At 38.2% G+C, this 23827-nt stretch overlaps 1 protein-coding gene across 1 annotated transcript in view; it reads right to left on the minus strand.

The window, feature by feature from the left end:
* Positions 1-19786, minus strand: part of SLCO4C1 (solute carrier organic anion transporter family member 4C1) — a 32231-nt gene extending 12445 nt beyond the window's left edge. The window contains exons 1-8 of the mRNA XM_072859921.1: positions 19567-19786; positions 14493-14756; positions 7967-8161; positions 5188-5284; positions 4145-4266; positions 3137-3252; positions 2701-2845; positions 560-755 (exon numbers count right to left, since the gene is read on the minus strand). Coding sequence (XP_072716022.1) covers positions 560-755; positions 2701-2845; positions 3137-3252; positions 4145-4266; positions 5188-5284; positions 7967-8161; positions 14493-14756; positions 19567-19786 — 1355 coding nt within the window. The remainder of the gene's footprint in view (positions 1-559; positions 756-2700; positions 2846-3136; positions 3253-4144; positions 4267-5187; positions 5285-7966; positions 8162-14492; positions 14757-19566) is intronic.
* Positions 19787-23827: the final 4041 nt, after the last annotated feature.

Genomic DNA, 23827 nt, shown 5'->3' on the forward strand with positions numbered 1-23827 from the left:
CTTGCATTAAATTTCTACTTTTATCAGCCATTTTACCAGGAAAAAAGAAAGCCTCCTTTGTAAATGGAGGCTAGATGTGCTAGAATCTGATGCTACAATAATGTCTTTGTTTTTCTAGGGAAAAATTTGCAATCAGTTTAAGTTGCAGTGCACCTCAGTGCTCTCTCATGAAATTGTTGCACATGGCAGACTCCTTCCAGGAACAAACTGCCCAGATTGTCAAGAGTTGGTTAATAAAACAAGATACAAATCACGCACTACTTCTACAGAGATACAAAATTAGCTGTAGTCAATACCATGGCTCCTACACCTAGAATGGTTACAGAAGCTGGGATTTTTTTTGTCAAGCAGGACCAGTCTGCTCAGAACATTTTGCAGCATTTTCTTAATTGTCTATTACATAAAGATTCCAAGAACAAGGTTTTAGAGTTCCAGAAAACATTTCAGTTTCATACGTCAAGGCAAAATATGACATTTTTAAAGGTTTTGTATTCTGTGAGGTAGCTTATTTATTTTAAGCATTAACACCAAACCCAAGAGTGCATTAAAATATATTTACCCATTATATGTTTCAGAGACACCTGCGAAAGGTTCATTCCCACATTTAGCAAATAAAAACACTGTGTTTAATAGTAGGGCCACTGAACAAGTGCTTATCATGAACTTGATTATGCTTTTGCAATCCATTTTGCACTTGGAAACCAAGGTGCCACTTATGATTTGGCCTAGTGCTGCTGCTGGAATTAATACAAGCCCTAGAGGAAAACGAGACACCAGCAATTACACAAAAATGCAAGACATAATTAGTGAAGCAATTTAGAATGCAATTTTATGTTAAGAAAAAAATCACAACAGTTACCTGTATCTTAAGATGCAGTCCATGTGATGTAATTTTCAAACCATCCTACCAGAATCTGTCAGCATGAGTAATTTATTCTACCCTTACATTAACTTTAGCCTTTTCAGAAGTTCAACTTGACAGTGTAATTTATAGTTGTCCAAAACCCAAGTTCAACACAGCAAAACTAGGTTACTTAAGAGTGCTACATACTGGGCAGGAATCTCTGAACACCAGTAGGCTGCTTCATGAAAACAGAAAATGCTGTTTCACCACTTCAGTGTTTTTTTCACATCCATGTTCTTTGTTATACATTTGTGTTGTCTTATGAACTTTAATAAGAGAACAATCACTATTATAAAAGAGACAGCACAAGATAAGACATCTACAGAAAGATTTAAAAAAGTCTAGAGCAGTGGGTCAGTTTTGCTGTCATAGTCCATGTAGTCCATAATGATTTATCCTCTTTGCACTATTAGGACTCCAGATAAGAATACTGAGTATTCTTATATGGCTAATCTACAATACAATACAGAACTCTGTGTAACTTGCACTGACCTGAGACAGCTAATTTTAGAGACAGTTCAGGTACAGTGGCAGAACTGCACAGGCTGCAGACACCCATAGTCAAAGGTAGTTTAAATAGTTAACATGGTCATTGGTGACAGACTAGCTAGCTCAACATTAGTTCAGGTACAGCTAGCTTTCAACATTAGTGTAGGCATTTCTTTAAAGCTGTACATTTGATTAACACTATCAATAATTTCAACTCAAATTAAAAAGAAATCCAGACAAGGTCTATAGACAAAAAAAAAATCAGTTTTCCACTTCACTGCTGATTACTGTTTAACAAATGAGCATGTATTCCAGTGTATTTCTATGTAAAACTCACAGATACTCTGTTTTGAAGCAATAATGTCTGAATAGTGATAGTACTATCTAGTATTATCCAGGGGAGTAAGTCATTTAGAAAGTCTCTCCCAAATGTATTTCTGGAGAAAGAGCACTTCAACTAGCATATGCTTATATTGCAGCCCTATACAGCTGAAGCAATATAGCAAGACATGCTCCAGAAATATTAAGTCTGACACATTGCAAGCATCTGTTGGCCTATCTGCCTTGATCTGGTTGCTGTTCTGCAGAAGTAATTGTGTCAGAGTTAATCATGTGACCCTACCTAGTGCAGCTCTTCCATCAGATTTTTCTATTTGTTTCTCCAAAACTCAGCTTCTCATAGCCTTCCCCTGTTCTACCTGTTACTTCTACATATCAGATAGTAGGAATAAGTGTCAGTAAGCCAACTATAGAAGCAGTTACACAATAGTTTTATAATATATCCTGATTAGTCATTTTATTGTAAGCTATCTCACTGTAACATTAAAGTAGAACTGAAGGGAAAGGCCAAGTCACCCCCTTACTTGCAGTAAGCACTGCTTTTTCCAGCTGTCCTTCATCTTGCTTCCTTTAGTAGGTATTAAGGCTTAATGCTCCTTCAGCTGATTTTAAATTAGGAATACTTTTCATTTTTTTCAGCAAGAATAAGTTTTTCACCAAGAATAAGAAGGTAATAAGTTCCAGTTTCAGCAGCACACAAAATTCTCATTCTACTTTGAATACGAGTATCAAGTCTTCTGAACTTACAGACAATGAGTAGCTTTGCACCCTTGATAAATTAAGTACCAGGGTTTTCATAGGGCAGGCAAGAATAATAAAAAACCTGTTCCTGCAGAAAACTGCATTTCATACAAGTATATTCACAAATACCTCAGACAAACACAAGATGACTATATAAGCCTCCACCTATAATGTTAGAGGTGTTCAGCACAATACATTTAAGATTTAAAAATGAAAAGCCACATTACCTCCAAGAGTTGCTGAAAAACTTGACGTCTTTCCAAACTGATTTTCTATAAACTTTGGTAGAAATGTAGCAAAGCCAGTGGCAACTAAAGCTTCTGAAGAACTGGCTATTATTAGACTCATAAGCACTGGATTCTTCAACAGTATCTATGGGGGGAAATTAATATAACACTCAGGAAATTTCATTGTAGTACCATGTAGACTAGAAGTCACTATGTTTTAAGGCAGATACTCTCATGTGGAACTTCAAATATGCTTTTCTTGCTTTGTCTTAAGCATCAACAAAATGAATATGCATTAAATTATCAGTAGCACTGGAGAGTTTCCTATCACAACATGATAAAGAAGCAATTACTTTTCTAAACACTTACGTATTACCTGAAAAAGAATTTCATTTCTCAGTATATATCAGTTTTAGTAAATTCCAGATTTCCTTACCAGGAGAGCCACAGGAAAGTCTTTAAAACTTTTTCCAATATTCTTGGTCTCAACAAGCGCCTCACTTCCATCATTATGGGTTTCAGAGATTTTTTCAGCCTGTATTTTTGCTGTTCCTACAAATGGGCATATTTATTGACAATGAAAACATTGAATACCTGTGTTCTTAGACTTAAAGTCAGAAAAAGCATCAAAATAAGTGTTTCCTTCCCTTGGGAAAACTAGCTCAGACACTGTAAGTCTTCGTTAATATTTTATTAGTACAGATGCATAAAAAGATCAATAATGTATTGCTGCAGAAAGAAGAATTTGGCTGAAAGCATCATGCTTCTATTGGAAGGCCTTGACGGTAAGAAGATATTATCAGGGATATCCTAAGAATTTCAGACTATTCTGAAGCCCATACAATTTTTTTTTCTAATTGTCCTCACATTCTCCCCAGTTCCCTGCTTTGTTATTTCTCTTCCTCCATCATTTCTCTTTCCAGATAAGGATGGTAAGTTCCTTTAGATGCTCTTCCAAGGGACTCCTAGATAATATCTGCCTGAACAGAAATTCTATTGAAATTATTCTTTTTAGAAGACTGCTCTGGGATACTTTGATTCATGCTTTATTATTGCCTTATTGTTTTGGGTGGAATAGAGTCAAAGACAACAATGCATGAGTTAAGTCAATGGAATTTCCTTATGATTCTTGGTAGCAGCTTTAAATAAAGTCCTGGGTGCTTAGCTGCAATCGTCTTCCAAACTTTAACCATCAGTTTCCATGCTCTGCCTGTTTCCAGTCCTACCGTACATCATTATGTATACAAGATCCTCCTTCTAGCCCATTCACCTTGTTTTAAAGGCTGCATATTGGAAACAAGGTATTTATCATCAGGTTTTAGCTAGAGACAGTTAACTGAGAAAGAGAATCAAACATGAATCAATCACTCAGTCCAGCAGTCTATAACCCACAAGTATAAACAAATATATCTTCCAAAGTAGCCCATTATTGTTAAACATTTACCCGGTAGGTGTTTTGGAAAGCATGAAAAAGGTATTATAAGAAGCCAAATTGCAAAAAAGCACGCAAGAAATGCTATCCACCATGCTCCAAGCCAACGTGGGTCATCTTGGTCCATCTTTGTACTGGAAAAATAATTTGGAAAAAGCAGGTTTACCATTCATGAATTCAAACCAACAATTTCAGATGTCAGTGAGCTGGAATTTTTTTAATACTGATTTAACAGAAAGCTTTTGAATATTGTAATTTTCTTGTTTTCTACATGTATTAAATTTATTCTTTGCTTTTTTTAAAGCACATTCATCAGCTCTATCATAATAATATGGCATTCTATCAAATATAGCTTTCAACTCATTAGTCAAATTCATCCTGATTTAAAGGCCACTATTTGACCCTGATTTCAAGATCCTGTAGCATTAAGATACTGAAAAAGCTCTTTTAAAAAGAATCTTCCTAGTCAATGAGTTATGTGAAAGCCAATACAGAAGTTCAGAATGTCGTTACATTGATCCAAAGTCCCTAAAACACAGGAAATAAAAGTGTAAATGAAGTTGTTGGTTTGGACAGAAGTATAATTTATAACATTTTTTGAATACTGGACTATTATTCAACTGGTAGATTTTCTAGCAAGCTTTTCCCCAGGAGGTAAGTAGCAGCATCCTACCCCTCATATCCCACCTCCAGGAAACTTTTTGCACAAGGAATCAATAGTTGCAACCTAAATGAGTAACTAATCAAAAGACAAAGCATTTTTGGTTAATCAGCTTTAAAATAGCTAATATTTCAAAAAGCTAGAACTAGTATTTGCACTAACAGAGAAACTTTCACACACAATGGAGTGACTGCTCACTGTGGGAAGTAACTCACTTGCTAGAAGCCCTTGTGAATGCAACTTGTTACCAAGTTAAAGAGGCTCTTGAAAAATGCAGTATTTTCCAAACAAAAAAACTCCTCACAATTTCTCCTCCTCACATGGAGAAATTTGAAGATTAATAAGAATTATTAAGAAAAGAAAATAGAAAGCAAAAGACTAAGTTGCATCTTGCCTTTCTGGGATCTGGATATCAATATAAATATTAAGTAGCTGCCCTCCTAAGACATAGCCAATAGCAGGACCCAGCAGTGACATGGCATAGCCAATTCCTAGAAGAGAAAATACATCAAGTTCACCATACATTTTTAAAGCTTTCTTTTAAAAAAATAATCCTAAATCAACTTCAGACCAAATGGTTTCTGTAATTCAGCCTGTTCTTTCACTGTCATTACTTTGACTATAGCATGTAGAAGACAAAGTTTTTACTTGTCCCTCAACAAGAAAATGTGCAGCTCTCATTAGAAGCTGCAACTCAGAGGTTCAGCAAGACACTTCACTGACAGGACCTTTAGGCATTATTAGATCACCTTTTGCACGTCTTGTGCCTACAATCACAAGCTAGCTTGTGAAAAAGTTTCTGAAGTGAGGTTGTTACAAGCATCAGTTGTTAACAGTACATGCCCACAATCTTTAAGAACCTACATATTTATATTTTTATTTTGAGTCTTAAGGTGGTTTTTAGATCTGCCAAGACCAGAAGGCAGGGTTCCATTAACACTTTTGACTGGAGTAATATCTGCCACTTGAGTTCATCGAGAACTCAAATCATATGCACATTCATTTATTGATATGAGCTTTAAAATACAAAGCCAGGGCTCCTGACAGTTCTAAAAAAAACCCTAAAGTTGCAGGTGCAACCATATCCTTCTGAAGGGCACTCTTAGGTCTATCCATTTTTTTTTGCCTTTGGCCTTGATGTCACAATAGTCTCTCTGGCCTATCAGCCAGATTTCTGTGGCACTTTAGCACTGCTGGCAGCAGCACTATCTCTGCAGATAAAGGCTTGCAACTAATAGCAACTAGATTGTCTAAGTAATTGCTTAGACATGGATCCTTACTGCTGATATTCTATGCTTCTCCCCATGTTGAAGAATTTGAATTTCTCATTTGTTTCCAAAGTGCCTGGATCCTGAGTATTTAGTATTATTTCACTCTTTAGACAGCAAGAAGGAATGGGGGGGGAGGGGGGGGGTGGCACACGTGCAAGGGTTGGGAGGGGTGCAAGAGGGGGAAGAGACACAGAAGGGGACACTCAAGTATCAGTAAGTCAAAATAAATATTGAGTTGACATATCACAGGTTTTCCTGTGTTTTAGAAATAATGACACACTTATAGGATCTTTCTGAGTTAGGTCCACATTCATCCTACAGAACTTCAAATCTAGCTTACAATGTGCCTGTTTCCTCCTACAGACCATTCAGTTTACCATTTGGAATTGTTTAGCTTCTCATTGGCTTTAGATGTAGATGCCTCAGTTCAATTCAAGAGAACAGTCCTCATGAAAACACACCCAGTTTCGGAAGAAGAAACTTCCAGCTTATGAGTTGCAAGCTTACAGTCAAAGATGCTAGCAGCTATTTGCAGACACTAGCAGAAAGGTTTAGAATTTTTTTGCTGCCTTATACAAGTCTTGCATTAGGTTAAGCAACACAATATATTTCAAATGCTCAATACATTGCATAAAAGCAAGAAAAAGAATTAACACTTAATGTAGCTACCTGTCTGCTCACTTGCATTCTAGTTTTGTTATATTAGGCAGAATACATTGTACTTCTGAACTCAGCAGTTGTCTGAAGATCACACAAGCATTAATTTATTGTACTAGTCTGTTATTTTAAGTATGAACGCTGACACCTTTCTCCTGAGTTTTCAGGCCACTTCTTGATCCCCTAATCATGCCAACAGCCCTAATTCTCCTCTATTTATTTCACTGCCCTCAGAAAAAGAGTGTAATCTTCTCTCAGCATAAAGAAACAGCAAAAATAAAAGCTGTATTTGTTATTTAAGATTTAACATGTGCAATTGTTCTATTTGTTGGCATCAAATGCAGTGGCTTGCCTGGAACAATTAAGCAAGAATTGTATGCAAATAGATGATGATTTCAATTTTGGCCCCTAAAATATTGATTTCATCTGGAAACCAGTCCAAGAATCTAAGATGCTTTGAATTCCTCCTGAGAGTTACCAGTATAGCTAACATACTTTTATCAGCTTACACCTAAAGTGGGGAAAAAGCCAAATATCTTCACACCCATAGAAAACACACTTAGACTGCAATGAACTTGAGAGTAAAAATGCATATAACCCAGACGATGCTGACTGGAAGGATTAAAAACCACTGCTAAGAATTAGTATTCCTTAGCTTTCAAACAGCCACACAGTAAGACAAACACATGCTCCATGTTTCTATGCAATCCTTTTACTTTCAATTAAGGAAAGATGCTTCCAGTATTTCCTCCTGAAGTGCCAAATTTGTATGTGGCTAGACAACTGCATTGATCACATGATGCATAGGAGTGTCCCTGCACTGAGGGGACAGCCTACTGTTAGAAGGTAAATAAAACTGTTAAAGGATACAGTAAGGGGTGGCTACTGACCTGATATACAGTAGTTTTCAATACCTGTGACAGTAAAAAGTAATTTTGCTACAACTTATTCTGTTAACAGGCAGGCTACATTAACCACTTAATCACTTTCAATTACTGACATGAAAAGCAGAAGAGGTGCACAAAGTAGCCTTACCATGCTCTGCAAAATAACTATTGAAAAGACTTGACACTTGCAGCAGACTAATACTTAACTTGCACAGTAACTGATATAGAAACACTTTATGCATATAAGTAAACAATGACAAGATTGATTTAATTAGAGGAATTCATAAAAGCATTTGTAAGGCATTGCAGTCTATGATCTATCCAAACAACATGTTATAAACAGTTTTTAAAAAGTTACCTATATAAAGGGAAGACTTGTGTTTTGGGACACTATCATCAATAAAAGCTGTCCCCAAAGTATATAGTGGAGTTCCTCCGACTCCCAGCAGCAGCTGTCCCAGGATAAAGACATACAGATAGTTGCGAAGTGAAGACTTTGTGCTGGCACTGCAAGTGAAGTTAGCAGAGCTTGTACCTGGAATTTGACATGTGTCTGAAAGACAGAGACAGCAAGACTTTAGAATTCTGTTACCCAGCTCATCACAGTCCAACTGAAGAAAGACCTGTACTGAAAGCTAAACTATATATAAAGTGCTGTTAGCGCCAGGCTCCCATTTTAATTTTCAGGCCTACCAATATATCCAATATGACAGTGCCCTAACCTTCTATGATATCATATCGCCCAAAAGAAATACTATCATGGTTTGGTTTTTGTTTCCTTACCAGGAAGGAAAGATGGATGAAATAGCCTTATTAAAATGTTTTGACTTGTTGAAAGCACTATTGACCAGATGTATGCAAAAAACTGTCAAGTAGTCATTCAACAGGTTAGTGAATACTCCTAGGTAACAAACACTTCGTTTTGCTCTTGTACCTTATAATGATTCTGAGGAGCACTAACAACAACTTCCATTCTTAAGTGACAGAGCAGCCTGAGGAAAGTTGGACTGCTGGAGAAGAAAGTGCAGTCATCAAAAGTCACAAGCAAAGATAATCATCCCTTCTCATACACTGTTTTGAGAAGTGTTTCCCCCAAAAAACCACCACACCACTATCTCACATAGAGCACACACTGCCACATCTCCAGAGTGAGAAGTTAATGTAAAGCCTCTGTACTTGTCCACACACACAGAAGGAAGCAGAGGTAGAACAGCCTAAGGTTGTGCCTACTCCTGTAATGTTTGGTGCTATGAGGAGGGAAAAGAGGAAGTGAAGACAGGGAGTATGTTTTCTCTTCTTCTTCTTGCTATCATTACACTTTTAGTAGCACACAGTCCCAAGTGACAAGATCAAAAAGAGGAGCATGATTCTTTCCAGGTTTTTCCACAGAAGAGCATATAACCCTAAGGAAGAGGATAAACCCATCAGTTTGGTAGAAACAAGCCATACTGAGCAAATATATGAAAACACCCTTCAGATCAGATGAGTAGACTGATTAATCCTCAATATTTTGCTACAAAACTATTGCATCATTTTTCTCAGGTCCTTTTACATTTGAGAAAACTTTTTACTTAAGCAAACAAAGGGCAAGTTTGTCCACACTTTGGGCTCACAGGACATAAAACACAAGGAAGTGCTTGCCACACAGCAGATATTTAAAGAGAACTGTCTACACTGATGCTATCATAAATGCATCCATGGGTTTATCAGGCCTTTCTCCAGAAGGAGCATCACCATTGTGGTGGTGGACTCATGCAGCACACAATAGGTGATTCAGTGTTGTTGCACAGGAACTGGCCAATGTAGAGTGATGGGAAAACTTCACTTCAAGAGAAGGAGTCATTAAAATTTTACCTCCTTTCTCCTTAGGAACAGTACCATTTTAATGCTATACTGAAGGCACATGGGCAACATTTTATTATGAATCACTACTCTGAAAAGTAAAGTTTTTAGAGTATATTTTCCATTTATTGTCAATCTGCTTTCTTTAACAATATTCTTCTTTCCTGCAGGAAATTAAGGTTAACTTTGTACTACTTACATGCACAGCATCTAAAACTGACTATAGAAGGACACCACGTCCTACAATATCTTGTTAACGTACACATATTCATGTACAGCACATATATAGAATATACCTGCAGTTATAAGTTAGTCTCTAATACCTATTGGGCAAGTCTAAACCAGCATTTAGCTAGTTATTTTATTGTACTACACATATAATACTATCTTGTTAAAATACACACATCAGAAAGCAAGTAATGCAGAGCAAGAAAATGCCATGAACAATGTTAAATATCAAAAGGGTAGTCTAACTGAGATCTAGAAATAGCTTCATGAAATAAGCAGGTTACATATGGTAAAGGCAATTGAACTCTGACAGACTGGTTCTTCATGAATCTCCATCCCCACCCTCAATGTCTCAGTTCCTGTCAATCTAAAAGCCTGTGCCATTGTGTAACTAATTGACTATAGCCTCTCTCCTTCAGTTTTCTAGCTCTTCAATTTATATGCCCTAGGAAATTTATCCTAACATTGAGATGAGAGAAGCTTATCACACTAGTTTGTTTTCAGAACCATGTAATCAGGTCTAACTACAAAATTAAGAGAACGATCAATACGCACTTTAACACAATTATAATCCTTTTATTTGCATCAGCTATCAGACTTTTTTTTTAAAGTCAGCAAGTACACTTGTACTTGCTGAGTAGAGTCATGGCCCATATTTCACATTTCCAAGAAACAGTTTAAAAGCAAAGACAATTTACCACAAAACTGAGACTACTTTAAACCAGCATAAGTCAAAACTGCCATCAAACAACAGTTTACTCACTTCACCTCAGCCATTCATATCATCCTCTTCTTGTACCAGTCCAAGGTTTAAGCAGATTGGTAAAGTGACATAGGTTAAATCTAACCTGGATTAGATTCACAAGCCCATTTGCTGCTGTAATAAGAATGGTGGAGAGAGAAGGCACTGCCTTTACATGATCAAGAACGTCTAACTGAGATAAGCCAAGCCCTGGGAGAAGTTTAAGATGTGTGGCTGACCATTTAACTACCTTTTCTCATTAAACTTATTTTCCCTTTATAAAGTCGGTGGATTACACTTGCATTTTAAAGAGCAGAACTGCATTAAATGCAACACCATCCAACAGACTTAGTCATTATAAACCTTCCTGCATGCTTTAATCTAACACATCTACCTGAATCCAAGTTATGTAAAGGCCAAAATACTCCCAAATATCTAACGCAACATACTAGCCAAGAAGGTGGAACCAGCTGTGAGATGCTTTAGCAATCACATTAATTAGAAGTAAGACAGGTCAAGACTAGTTTTACCCACATCTTAAACTGCAGCCAGTAGGTGTGGGGGTTTTTTGTCTTTTGGGGTCAGGGAATAGTTTAAAGAGAGTTGTGAGAAATAAAGAACAGGTTGCTTTCTATTCCTTTTTAAATTTAAAAATCTGTCTCCCCTTTAAGTCTTGAATGCAAAAGTCACTCAAAGCTTCAATGAACATGCTGAATGAAGACTAAGTTCTTAGTTTCTGAAGGCAGACATTACAGTATTACAGAACATCTAAATGGTATAAAGAGACCAAGCAGTGTAGAGAACAGCAGCACTAACCATTATTCAACTAATCAGATATCCTCTTCAGAGAGCAAAACCAAGAGAAAAACCACAGACATACTGATGGTGCAAGATAAAACAGTCACATTAGAGGCTGGCATCACACATATTCTGTCACCGTTAGTACCCAAGTGCCACAGTCCTCTTCAATCTTTAATTGTCCTTGGCATGTTCTGGGAAGGCAGATCAATTAATGCCCTTCTGAGAAGATTCACTAACTCTCAGACCCTAAATGACTTATCCACCACCTGAGTTTCCAGTAGAACAGAGAACTGAAGAAAGGTGTTCAAGTCATTCACCCCCTTCTCAAGTCACACCACACACATTTCAACTCAAATGGCTAAGACTTGTTATTAACAAGATAAGCTAACTTGTTATTAACAAGAAATATATCTTTTTTCCAAAGACATCATTCACATCCTGTTACTGAAGAGGCTCATGGAATAACTGAGGTTGGTAGAGGCATCAGGGAGTCATTTAGTCCAACATCCTAATCCAAACAGTGTCAAAACTGAATGCAGACCAAGTTGCTCAGGACTTTACTCAGTAGGGTCTTAAACCCCCCCCCCAGAGATACAGACTGCACAGTTTTTCTGGGTAATCCGTTCCAATGCTTGACTACCCTCACAATAAAGTTATCTTCCTTGTGTCAAGTGAAAATTTACATTTCACATTTGCTGTGACAGACATCTTCTACAAATGTAAACATGTTTCAATAAGATCTGAGACAGAAGTTTAAAAGTACATTGCTTATAGCATCTGCAGTTTTTACAGTTCTCTGTACTGTCTACAGGTAATCGAATACAGAATGGTTTCATTACAGACAAACCACTAGATGGAACTCCTGACTACAAATATCAGAGCCAGCTGAGACTGAAGACCCTACGTAACCTAAAAGAGTTATCAGAACAAATAGCTGGTTACCTCTACGTTACAAATTTGAGTCTGAAGCCTTTCTGTAGATTAAACAAGACATGCTTGCTGTGGATAAAATTTTTTGTAAATAGGTAGACCATTGGTTAGCTACTCTTTCAATATGAAATGGATTGAACTATTTCTAAAGAGTGTTATTATGATAAATATTTCCAGTGGAATTGTTTTGTAGAGTAGGATATGTATATATTCAGAATAAAAGTAAGTTAATATCAAGGTAAAACAGTAAGTTCCAGGAAGTCTGTAAGCCTTATACTGGAGGCTAGATGTATTTTGTATTCCAGACTAGTTCTATTAATTAACTTGTCAGCTATATTAAATATTGCTCTGAACTATACTTTGAAGTTGTCCTGCAGGTAAAACTCACTGTACTTACATATGAACATAAATAATCAAGTAACCAACTAGGAACTGTTCAAAAATAAGTTAGGTGGTAGATTTTAATACAAAGCATCAAATAAGAGTTTATTCCCAATACATTAAAATCTCTATAAACTACGCATCCAAACAAATAAGCAACAAGGAAGGTTTTTTGGGGTGTGGTGCTATTAAATTCTGCAACTAAATGTATAGCTAAAATGCTTCATCAACACCAGAACTAGCTAAACCAGACATGCAATAAAATCATGTACTGTGGTTAACTTAACTGTTAAAGGATGCTATTGCACAGCACCTGCAGATTTACATAAAGTCTGTCATGGTGCAGATATTCCCTGCACTCTGTAGTCATTTATCTTTGATAGTGTTTTGTTTAAGTCAGCTTAAGTCCTTAAATCTGCTCACCACAGTCGCAGCATAGGTATCTGCATTACAGCAGTCAAAACAGCATGAATTCAGTCATCTTACAATGCCATGGAGAAGAAAGCACACATACCATTTAAAGTTTTCCATACAGCCTTTAGATTTCAAAAGTCCATGTAGAATATGAGCTCTCATAAGGTATCTACACCTACAGCATCTTTAATGGCAGATGAAGTGGCAGATGTTTGATGAAACAGGAACAGATCCTTTGATATTTCAACCAAAATTGGTAGAAGGGCGAGAGATCAGCTGCAATAGTTGCCCATCTCCCTTCACACTCCCACCCTGTCTGTATCTTGTTTCAATTAAAAAAATGTACAATCACGTTGGAATTTTCTTTGTATTAAATTCAGTTTCCCTTCCATACTAGTGAAGTAGTGAGGGTAATACTGAAACTGAAATTATAGAGAAATGGGACTGTAATAGAGCCAGGAGCAAGTAAGCTGTTGCCCCTCTATTAAGGGGTAACGAGTAATCATCTGCTCATAGCCTCCAAACACTGAAGAGTTTTTCCTTTTGGCCTTGTTCACTTAACTTCTGCCTTATTAAATGGGGAACAATAGCTGAAAGTTATTTAACTAATGGTCAATGTCTGGACAGCTCATGGAAGTGTGTGACATGATTAACACAAAAAAAATAGTTTGAGAATCAACAACCAGGAGACTGAGAACCTTCCATCAGATTGCTTAATAGCTACTGATTTTTTTTTAGTGAACACTCTAATATCCTTAATCATTGAAGGCATATCTGATTAAATACTGCAATAACAACTAAGACAATCCTAAAAGAGTAAGTCATCCTGCTTTAAAGATATCTGGATGTTTCTTTATTAGTTACAGGTGTGCCAGTAACTTGAGATGCAAATAGTTGGCATTAAGCACACTGCACTTAAAGTCTTGTTTTATGAGAAAAGATATACAAGATCTGATAGCTGGCTGCTCCCACAATTTCAGCACTGCTTTGTTCAGTATAGTTCAGTACTGCTTGCTCCCTCTTTATTTCAAAGCAACCCACAAGTTTTAATCAACATTTTAGAAGAACTTAGTGAAACCTGTTAATTACTCAAGATGCCTTTAATAGTTCAAAAGGCAAGAGAACTGCAACATGTAGTCACCTTTCAACAAGACAGTAAGTCTAACAGCTTGCTTTTAACATTTATTCTACACCACTGACCTACCTTGCATTTCTATTCACAAAGAAATGCCAGATCATTTTTTACTCAAAGTGAATTTTAATTGCATTCATCAATGCAAGTCAAAAAGCATTTTATTAAAATGTTGCTTATGAGCAAGAACTGATATTGACACTGAGATCTCTTCTGAAAGAGAAAGTTCACTGTGCAGAGACAGCTCTTTAACCTATGGATTTCACAGAATCATTTTGTTCTCAGTGTTAGAGATAATACCCTCTTCTTTAGGATTTTGATATATTAACTATCTTTTGCCAAATTAAGAGTTGCACCAAGTCACTACAGAGATTTTTTTTTTTAATCATTTTCAAAACGTAAGGATAAGCTTACCTTCAAGTTTAGCTCCATAGTGGTATTTTCCACTACTGAAGTGTGGTAAGGAAAACATAAGTGAGCCCAATCCTAGCATAAATGCTGAGAAAGCAAGCCATCGTGGTTTGTGCCCTCTTTCTCCAAAGAAAGATACAAACAGTGACAATATACAAAAAGCAATGTCATAGCTTGCAGAGATTAAGCCAGTGAGGGAACTGTTCAACTCATAACGCTTCTCAATTGTTGAAATACTAATGTTAATCAGGCCATTTACCACAATACCTGCAAAAAAAAAAAAAAGGAGATAATTAGTCAAAGATACTTTAATTTGATAGAGTTGCAAGGGTAAACTTACCATTGTGTGATGGAAGACTTAAAATGAATATATTTAAAGCTATATTTTAAGGTATTTATTAGCTTTAAAATCCAGGTATGTAGTGGAATGATACAGTGCCAACTTAAGCCAGCGAAACTGCACAGGACCTATTCAATTTTGTTCTCTCCTGTGGGCATTGAAGATTCAACACTCAAGTATTAAGCCAGTGAAATACGATGCTTCAAACTCTTTTCATGTATTAAGGTTTCAGATTCAATTTGAAGCACAGAGAGATTTCAAATGGAATGCATTACAGTGTCATAAGATACTGTACAAATTAAAAGAAAATTAGTCAACGTTATGACTTGCATTAGAATACAAGCTACAACTGAAGCAAGTTCAGGACATAGCTTTCAAATCATGATTGTCAAACAAACATCATTTCCTCCCTGCCATCACAAAGGGAAGATACAAGAAGGCTTTTGAACAGACATCCTTCCCTATAATATAAAAAAGTGTAAAGCTATTTAAAAATACTTTGCAACTGTTTCAGAGCAACTGAGGTGATTTACTTTAACTGAGAAAAAAATTTGCCCTCTGAATCTTGAAGTTCCCTGAAGCAGAAGTATCAGACAACCTGGAGAAAAGGCCTTGCATGAGCTGCCATACTTAGGCACAGGTGAACTCCAAAAAACTGATCCAGAAGTAGAAGTAAGCTGCCATCCAGAAGCACAACTACACAGGCTGAACTTCAACAGATCTGCCTGGAGTGCTCTACATATTAAAAAAAAACTACTCCAAATCTGTGATCAACCAGCTCTTTTCTTATCAGTGCAATCCCCACCATAACTAAACACTTCAGCTTTCTATAAGGAGGCAGCTCTTGGCACAGTTTTGATTTTCTAATACCCTACTACAGCCTCTTTAAGGATGACAATTTCACCTGTCAGTCTGACCACCACACTTAAACTCATATGGGATTAACAGAAGTATTCAGGTGTTACTCCACCACCATTATTTATACATTTGGCAGCTTTCTTCTTAAGGAGCATTGACCAAAGAACAATACTAGCATGAAGGAATGAACAAACAAGTTTTTCCCATTTGCCAACACTTCAAACATTTACTAAGGCCTTAAAACATTCACATGAAGTAGGTGTGCTATGTGGCAAGTTGACTACAGAACTACAAGACATTATATTTTACCTGTAGTTTAAGTTGCCACCTTTAATTTACATCCTAAAAGACATAACACATTGCAGTTAATTTTACTGGATAATTAGATTTCATCTGTAAAAATGTACATGTGATCACTGGCAGCATAACTTCTGCAATGCCATCATCTAGGATTAAGTCTCTCACTGAAGTTTCTTCAGGAAAGATAGAACCTGGCTGATACTAACTTGATCTGAAAAACAAATCCTACAAGGACATCTCAACACTTAAATACTAGTACAGAAATTATTTTTTAATTGTTCTCATGCAAAAGCTTATTGTCCTGCCACATTTGTTAGAAGTTGAGGTACAGTGTGTACTGATCCACAAAATCCAGATTAATCATAAACCAGTTTAATTTGCTCTAATGAAAAACAAGTGTATTTTTTCTTCATCCATTTAAAAAAAACTATGCTCTACAGTTGTTCTTAGTATGGTGGCTTTAAAGCAGTGGTTTGCAGACACCCAATTAAAAAAGAAAAAAACAAAAATAATTAAAAAGTCCTTCCAGTAACAACTCCAATCAGCGTATAAAATAGTAGTGCTATCCAAAGTTTTCAGACAGATTAGACTGGACCAGTCTCAAACAGTGGTTCTGTTTTGTTTAATAAAATTTTTACTGACATGAGGAATAAACAGTCCTTCTTGTACTCAAAATAGTGAGATAACTTCTACCTTGTTTGCTACTGCAGCATATCCAGTTATTGTATTACAAGATGCAGTCATACATTTATGCAACTCTAAGTGCCATACAGAAAGCAGGTATTAGTCATGCACCCACATTCTACACAAAGAAGTATTTTCTATTCTGGAAATACAGGTTTCACATGTACTTGAAACAGAAACAGCCAGAAATGAAGAGTTAAGTTTCACCTGGACTCTTCTGAGAAGCTGAAATACAGCAAATCAGGTGCTAATGTTAACAATAACCTCTTTTCTAGGGCAGCCAGAAAATAACCTAATAAATACATGCCTTCAGTTAGACACACACATACAAAAATCTACATACATGTACCAGGTTACTGCAGATAACTACCTACTATGTTCACTCATTGTGTAAAAAGTCTAGTGTAACAATGTAACATACATTCATTATTCTTCAGCTCATTAGAAAATAAACTTTCCTAGAAGTACATTAGCATTAGCAAGTTTTAGAGAGATATTTTATCTTCATCGGTGATGGTTTCTGTAATTTGGAGCGTAAATAATAATTAGACCCAAAGCTAGAGTACAGTAGTAGCTCGCATAATTTCAGAATCCCAGTTGTGTTTTGTGTGCTTTTATCTAAACTCTGAAGCTGCAAGATATGAATATTTTTGCAAAAAGTTTCACATGCAGCACTGAATTTGTCTGAAAGTGATTCTTGTTTTTTCTGCATGTCAAAAAGAGTTACAACTTGAGTCTTCAGTGCCTGATTTCCTTCCTACAATGTAGCCAAAGGAAAGGTACTTGTTCAGAAAATCCAGATAACACATCCTGAAGAATGCCACAAGGTCTGTAATAGTCATGCCTACCACAGCTTTCAAAACAAGCATCAGAAGTTTCCTTACATTAAGGCCCTAAGTCTGAACTAGATTAGACAGGAACCTCTCTGAGGTCTGGCATACATCTACAGTTAGATAACAGGACCAAGACCTGGTTAAGTGGCACAACCAATACCCATAGCATCCTAAGGGGACAGAGATTCTTATAATACAAGACCTTTTTATGATTAGGAACCTACCCACACTACTAATAAGAGATAAAATTTAAATGATACTGAATTCATTATTCAGCTGAGCAGACGATCAAATCAGCACAGCAAACTGGATTTTAAGAAATATTGCTATAGCAAATTTAGAAGTGCTGGAAATATCCAAGATGCTTTGTCTAGTGTATTATAATATGAAACTTTTCAGTGTCACATTCAGGACATTTTTCATTGCCTATCCATATTCCTAAGCTACAAAAATATACATGCATGATCTAAAAGTCTTCTACTCCTCAGCTACCATTGAAATCTGCTATGTAAGAAGTTCTTCCACTGCTCCCTTTCTTTTTACTATGTTAGAGAAAATAAATTTGAGCTAACAGCAGGACAACTGCAACAGTAATCATCTCCTGGTCCTACCAGCTGTAGCATGACCTTTCAAATACAAGCAAGGAACAACAGGCTCTGCCCAAAACACTCTAGATACTTCTTTTCTAACACAGCATGCGTATGCTAAGAAAAGACCAGATTCTAAACAGGTTGAAATCAGAAAGAGTTCATGGAAACACGTACTGAGACACACTGGTTCTTCTAAGGATATCTTCTAAGGATTTCCAAGCAACACAAATAGCAGTCAGATCCTTATAGCTTTTAAGCAGAACCTCCTGCTCAGTTCTCCTCAGACCATCCCAGTTACCTCAGTGTGGTTCCAGGCAGGAACACAGCCATCCATATCCCACATGTCTTTGGCATAGGCTGCCTGCTCTTCTAGCACTGAATCTCTTCTACATCTCCTCCCACCCCTCTACAGCAGTCTCATTCTTTATAAGGAACAAGGATGAGCTTTAAAGCCTCATAATTTTTCAGGAAACACAATTTTCTTTTCTAGCTAGTCCAATAAAGTTGAAGGGTTCTGAACATTAATCCAATAGCTCCATTTGATGGACAAATACCTAAGCTTTACAAACTTCCAGTTTGTACATTTGGTACACTAATGCTTCCCCTCCCCCTCAGCCATTATTACTACTTTCTAAGCCTAAAGCTTGCCAAGGCCCTAAAAAATATTGTTACAGAAAAAAAACCCAAAATATGGACAAGAATACATGAAGCTGAACAACAGAAATTGAAAGCAAGCTAAACTTCAGGTTCCCCCCAAGATTAAGTTAAGCCATTAGTTATGAGTTCGAAAGATGGCTGCACTAGGATCCACACAACAAAACCAGATGTTTTTAAAGCCATCTTCATTATTCAAAGTCCCACCCAACCATGCCAAGGCACTTTTAAAATTGGTAGACAGGTAACAAAGTACATGCTAGGGCACTACAGTTTTGTCTATTGGTTTATATGGTGTGTTTTATTCCCTAGCTCATATGTCTCAACCTGTGAGGCACATATGGAGCACTACTTCCCTGTGAGCAATGGGGATGAAGGCAAGATATACAGACAAGAACATGAAGCACAGAGCTGATGGGACCATGGACTCAGCAGTGGTCAAAAAAGGTAGGTGGGAAGAGAAGAAAAGGAGGAACAGAGTGAAGTACAGAGAGTAATACTGTATGAGCAACTTCCCTATCCAAGGCACTAGGGTACTTTCTTCCCCTAGTGAAGCCACTACTGTGACTTTCCAGCAACAGCACCAGACTCAGACAGCTGGAGGAACCCTGCCTTCCCTCACCTTCTACCCAAATCACCATCACTCTTCCCCTGCCTTCCCCAGCCCAGGCTCCCACCTAGCTTCCCCCACAGCTCCAGGATGGGGAATGAGATGTGCCCAGAGCAGCAGAAGGCCTGCAGAGGCCGGGTCCCACAGGGAAGATGGAGAGGAGAGCAGCAGGCCTGCGGCTCAGGGAAAGGTGGCAGGGATGGGTTACCTTGGAAGATAGCCAGGAGGCTGTAGGCAGCCAGGTAGCCCTCAGGGTTGTTGCAGAGCTGCAGTGCCGCAGGGGCGCAGCGGCCCCACCCGCAGGGCCCCTCCTCAGCCTCAGCTGCCGGGACGCCGGCACCTGCCCCGTCGGGGCTCGGCTGGCGCTGGCGGCCGAGGTCGGGGCTAGGTGGCTCAAACACCGGGTTCACGATACCGCCAACCTTCATAGCGCTAAGAAGCTGCTTCCCGGCCCCGGCTGCGAGCGACAACCGGCGCAACGCTGCGCTAAATACCGCGAGGGCAGGCCCGCCCCGACGGGGGCAGGTGGTGGCGCTTTCCCCCTCCTGCCGCGGAGGGTGGCCCGGCCCCGCCCCGCCCCGCCGCGGGCCGTCTCCCACCGTTCCCGTCGCCCGGCGAGACCCCTGCGTTGATGGTGTCGCCTCTGAGCCCGCGCCGGGGAACAGGCGGCAGTGGCCGCTGCCGCTGCCTCACCGCCCGCCCCCCGCACCTGCCCCTCGGCTGCTCGGTGAAACGGCCTGCAGCCCCGCCGGGCCGTGGCCCGAGTCTCTTCTGCCGGCCGGGCCAGTCCACATCGGCGCCGCGCTCCCCCTGAAGGAAGATGCCCCGCACCGGGAGCCACGTAACGTTAATAGCAGCGATTAACATTAACGTCGGGCGGATCAGCCCGGGGTGCGGTGAGGGCTGATTCACCGGTGTTTTGTTTCAAGTTAATGCAGCCAGATCAAGTTCTGCTTTAAACTTCCAGTTAGCGACTGGTGGAAGCGTGCCGCGGCGCCCACCGCCCGCGAGGCAGAACCACACACAGCAGGCGTGGGGACATAACGCGGTGGTCAGCGAATGCGAGTGGCACATACCCAGCAGTGGCAGCAAAAATGGCACATCGATTTTATCTAGCACCGTTCGCTCTGGGAAAAAAAAAAAAAAAAATCAAGCACCTGAAAAAAGTCCTCATGAACGTTTCTTCTGAAAAAACAAAAAATTCAAAATGTTCTTTATTAAGTGTTGGGAAAAGTGAAAGGGATGTTTTTCCAGATATGGTACTTTCCCACGTTAGGCAAGTGAGTTGGCACGTGACCCACTTGGGTGTGGAAACCCATCTCCAACAAAAAAACCCTGGACATTTGCAAATGTCATCCTTTGGAAATATTATTCCCCTACTGTACCACAGAAAGTTTCCACCTGCAGGACCTTCCAGTCATTGAACAAGTTATTCAGTTGCAGACATCAACCATGAAAATTTGTCAAGTGTACAAGGAAGTACCAAGTTTGTTTGCATATAGTGGGAATTACTTTACTCATCTGCACAAGAACAACTGGGAAGGAGTCCAGGGATCAATTAACTGTCACCACTGGTGTTAATCTCTGGGCAGTACAGGTTTGTCCTGAAGAGTCCTTCCCCTTTCAAGAGTCCAAAACATTTTAGAGACAAGAGAAATAAGACTGAAGCTGGAGACATCAGCAGTGGCTTTGGTTTCACAGTAAAAGCCAGAGCACCTTCCTGAATTCCAAACCATCTTCTCTTCCCCTGGTGTCACAGCCCTTCAGAGAGAAGCACACATTTTCAAATATTCAGCAGCAGCACAGAAACTGGAGCTGGAGATGATCTTCTGAAGAAAAAAAAAAAAACAACAGTAGGTTAGAGGAGAGAATACCATATTAGTAAAGGTATTCAGGATGAATACCTTTGTATGAATACCATATTACCAGGAATACCATATTAGTAAAGTCTGCTTATGCCTGTGTTTGTTTGCATTTTATTTTTTTTTTCTTCCCCCTAATTAAAATAAAATAGGACACGTAATTTGAAATAATATCCTCATCTTTGTTAGAGTGCCTACATGCTAGAGTAGTAAGAACAATCCACAAAATTGCTAAATTATTGTACTGCTAATGAGACATAAAAACCTCCCCTGATCTATGAGGCCAGCTAAGTTTATTGTTATCTTCATTTAGTTGTTACCCTCCCAGCTGATGGTTTTGGTTTTATCATCACAGGAAGATGACAGAAAGGAGGGGAAAAAGAGAAGTGAGTGGAGCTCACTATGAAAAATAGTGTGTTCAGCTGAAGCCAACAGCATTTTTAAGAAAATTGGGGAGGTAGCATTGTAGTGTCTGGTCTAGGCCTAGTCTGGGAATTAAATACGGACTTGAATAATCCAGGGAATGAAATAGGAGTGAACTCTCAAGAGTTTATACCATGCTAATAGAATACAGAGTTTAGGAGAAAGCCACAGGGATAGGGAGAGAGAGAGGGAATAAAATATGATTCTATGTTATGTTGCCTGAGTGATACTGTTGTTCCTCAACAGGCAATTTATAGAGAAATGCAGTAGATCCAACCAGCTTTTATAAACTGCTTTAATATGAGACATTACTTAAAGCTATTAAAGAAGTTTAAATTCCTGACATTCAAGACTGGGATACACAACCTACCTGAAAATGGCAAAATACAACTGGTTTCTAGGAAAGTATCTAGAGTGCTCAGATAAAAATGGTAATAGACTGTGAGGTGAATAATCTGTTGGACTAGATTGAGGTTGCTCCTGGAGAAGGCAAACATGACCTATAATTTACGTGTGTATTACTATTAGAGCTAATGGAGATCTGCTAAAGTTGTTCTACAAGCTGCTATCCCCATACTGTATATCCTCCTTAGATCCTCAACTTCCCAGGAATCACTTTTAAAGGAGAAAATGTGCAGAAAGATTACTAGAGAAGTTTATTTTCCAACAGAGAATTGAAAGAAACAGGCTTGTTCAGTCTAGCAAAGTGAAGTGCTCCATGAAATGATAAGCAACCATAAGAAGGACAAAAAGCAACAGAAAATTTTAAAATTTAGAAAATTTTAGAGCAAAATGAGCAAGCTGACCATAATTAATTTTCTCTTAGAAGTTAGAAGGCTTTTAATCTTCAGTAGAAGAGAGTTCTGGAACAAACTTCTAATGGATTTAGTGAATTCTAAAGCTTTAGATGGATCTTGATCAAATTATGACTAGGATAAGGACATGAGAACTGAGTAACTAGGAGGTCTTTTTCTGATCCAAAGTTCCTGTGAAGTGGGAATGGGAAGCTATATTCTAGGAAAAAACTGATGGTTAACTCAGAAGAATATAATAAAATTCATACTGGAATACCTTGCAGAGAGACAAACAATTATTTTAAAGAAAAAAATGATAAATTTGTGGAAGGATTATAAAATGTAGCCACCTTCTAACTTCACAGTACTGTATTTGATCAGCTACAGCTTCTGCAGGTTCGCAAGCTGTAGTTCTCCTGTTGCGTGGTATCATGGTGTGTAACATTTTTGATCAGACATAAACCCACCACAGGAATGCTAGATAAGACCTGTGGATTTGTTTAAGAAATAGAGTTGCATTTTAAAATGTCTGAGAACTGCCATTCTCTGAATTAAGAAAGTGATTGAGTTTTTGCCATCAGATAAGGCAAAAAAAATGCATATTTAAAACATTTTTTTCCAAGCATCTCAAAGCCATCCCCTTTCATTTAAAGGCCAAGTGGTGTACAGACCCACTCTCACCTTGTAAAAAGATTATCTCCCAGAAATATGGCAAAACATTTTGTCAGTACAATACTCCCTTTGACTCTACCAGCTATAAAATAAGGTGCAAAGTAGATTACCTGTGATCCTTACAACACATTTTCCAGGCAGTTTTTCAGTGTTTGCTGAATGTTTCAGATGTCAGATTCCTCCACAACTTTATTTCTGATACTTTGGCACTCTGAATAAAATCCTTCTCCTCTGTGGATTATTTTATCTCTACTGTGGTAGCTCTCTCCACATAATTTTCTGTTATTTGGCCTAGGTCAGAATTCACTCAAAGGAAGTTGTGAAAAAACAGTGCTAACTTTTTAAACGAAGGATCTTCCTTTGTGTCTGTTTTTTTTTTTCCAGTGAAGAAAAGCCTTGGGTCTTGAATTTGTATCTACTTTATGGTATTTAAAGATGCAGTTCACACCTCTACCAGGTATATTTCTCTGTTTTGAAGAGGCATGTGGATTGGGATATGTTAGCACCCAGAGAGAGTCATAATAGAGTTGAAATTAGCCTGCCTGCTTGGCTTGCAGAACCAGGAATTTAATACGTTAGTTATCTTTTCTCTTGACTGTCTTCATTGTTTCATATTTCTAGTAAAAACTTAATTCTCTTTAAGTCCAGATGATGTGTTTGTTTTGGAAACAATGTAAAATCAGCATTTTGATTGTCTCTGTGTATTTTTCTAGTTATG

This window comes from Ciconia boyciana, chromosome 4 (genome assembly GCF_034638445.1).
Source record: "Ciconia boyciana chromosome 4, ASM3463844v1, whole genome shotgun sequence".
Classification (NCBI taxonomy): Eukaryota; Metazoa; Chordata; class Aves; order Ciconiiformes; family Ciconiidae; genus Ciconia; species Ciconia boyciana.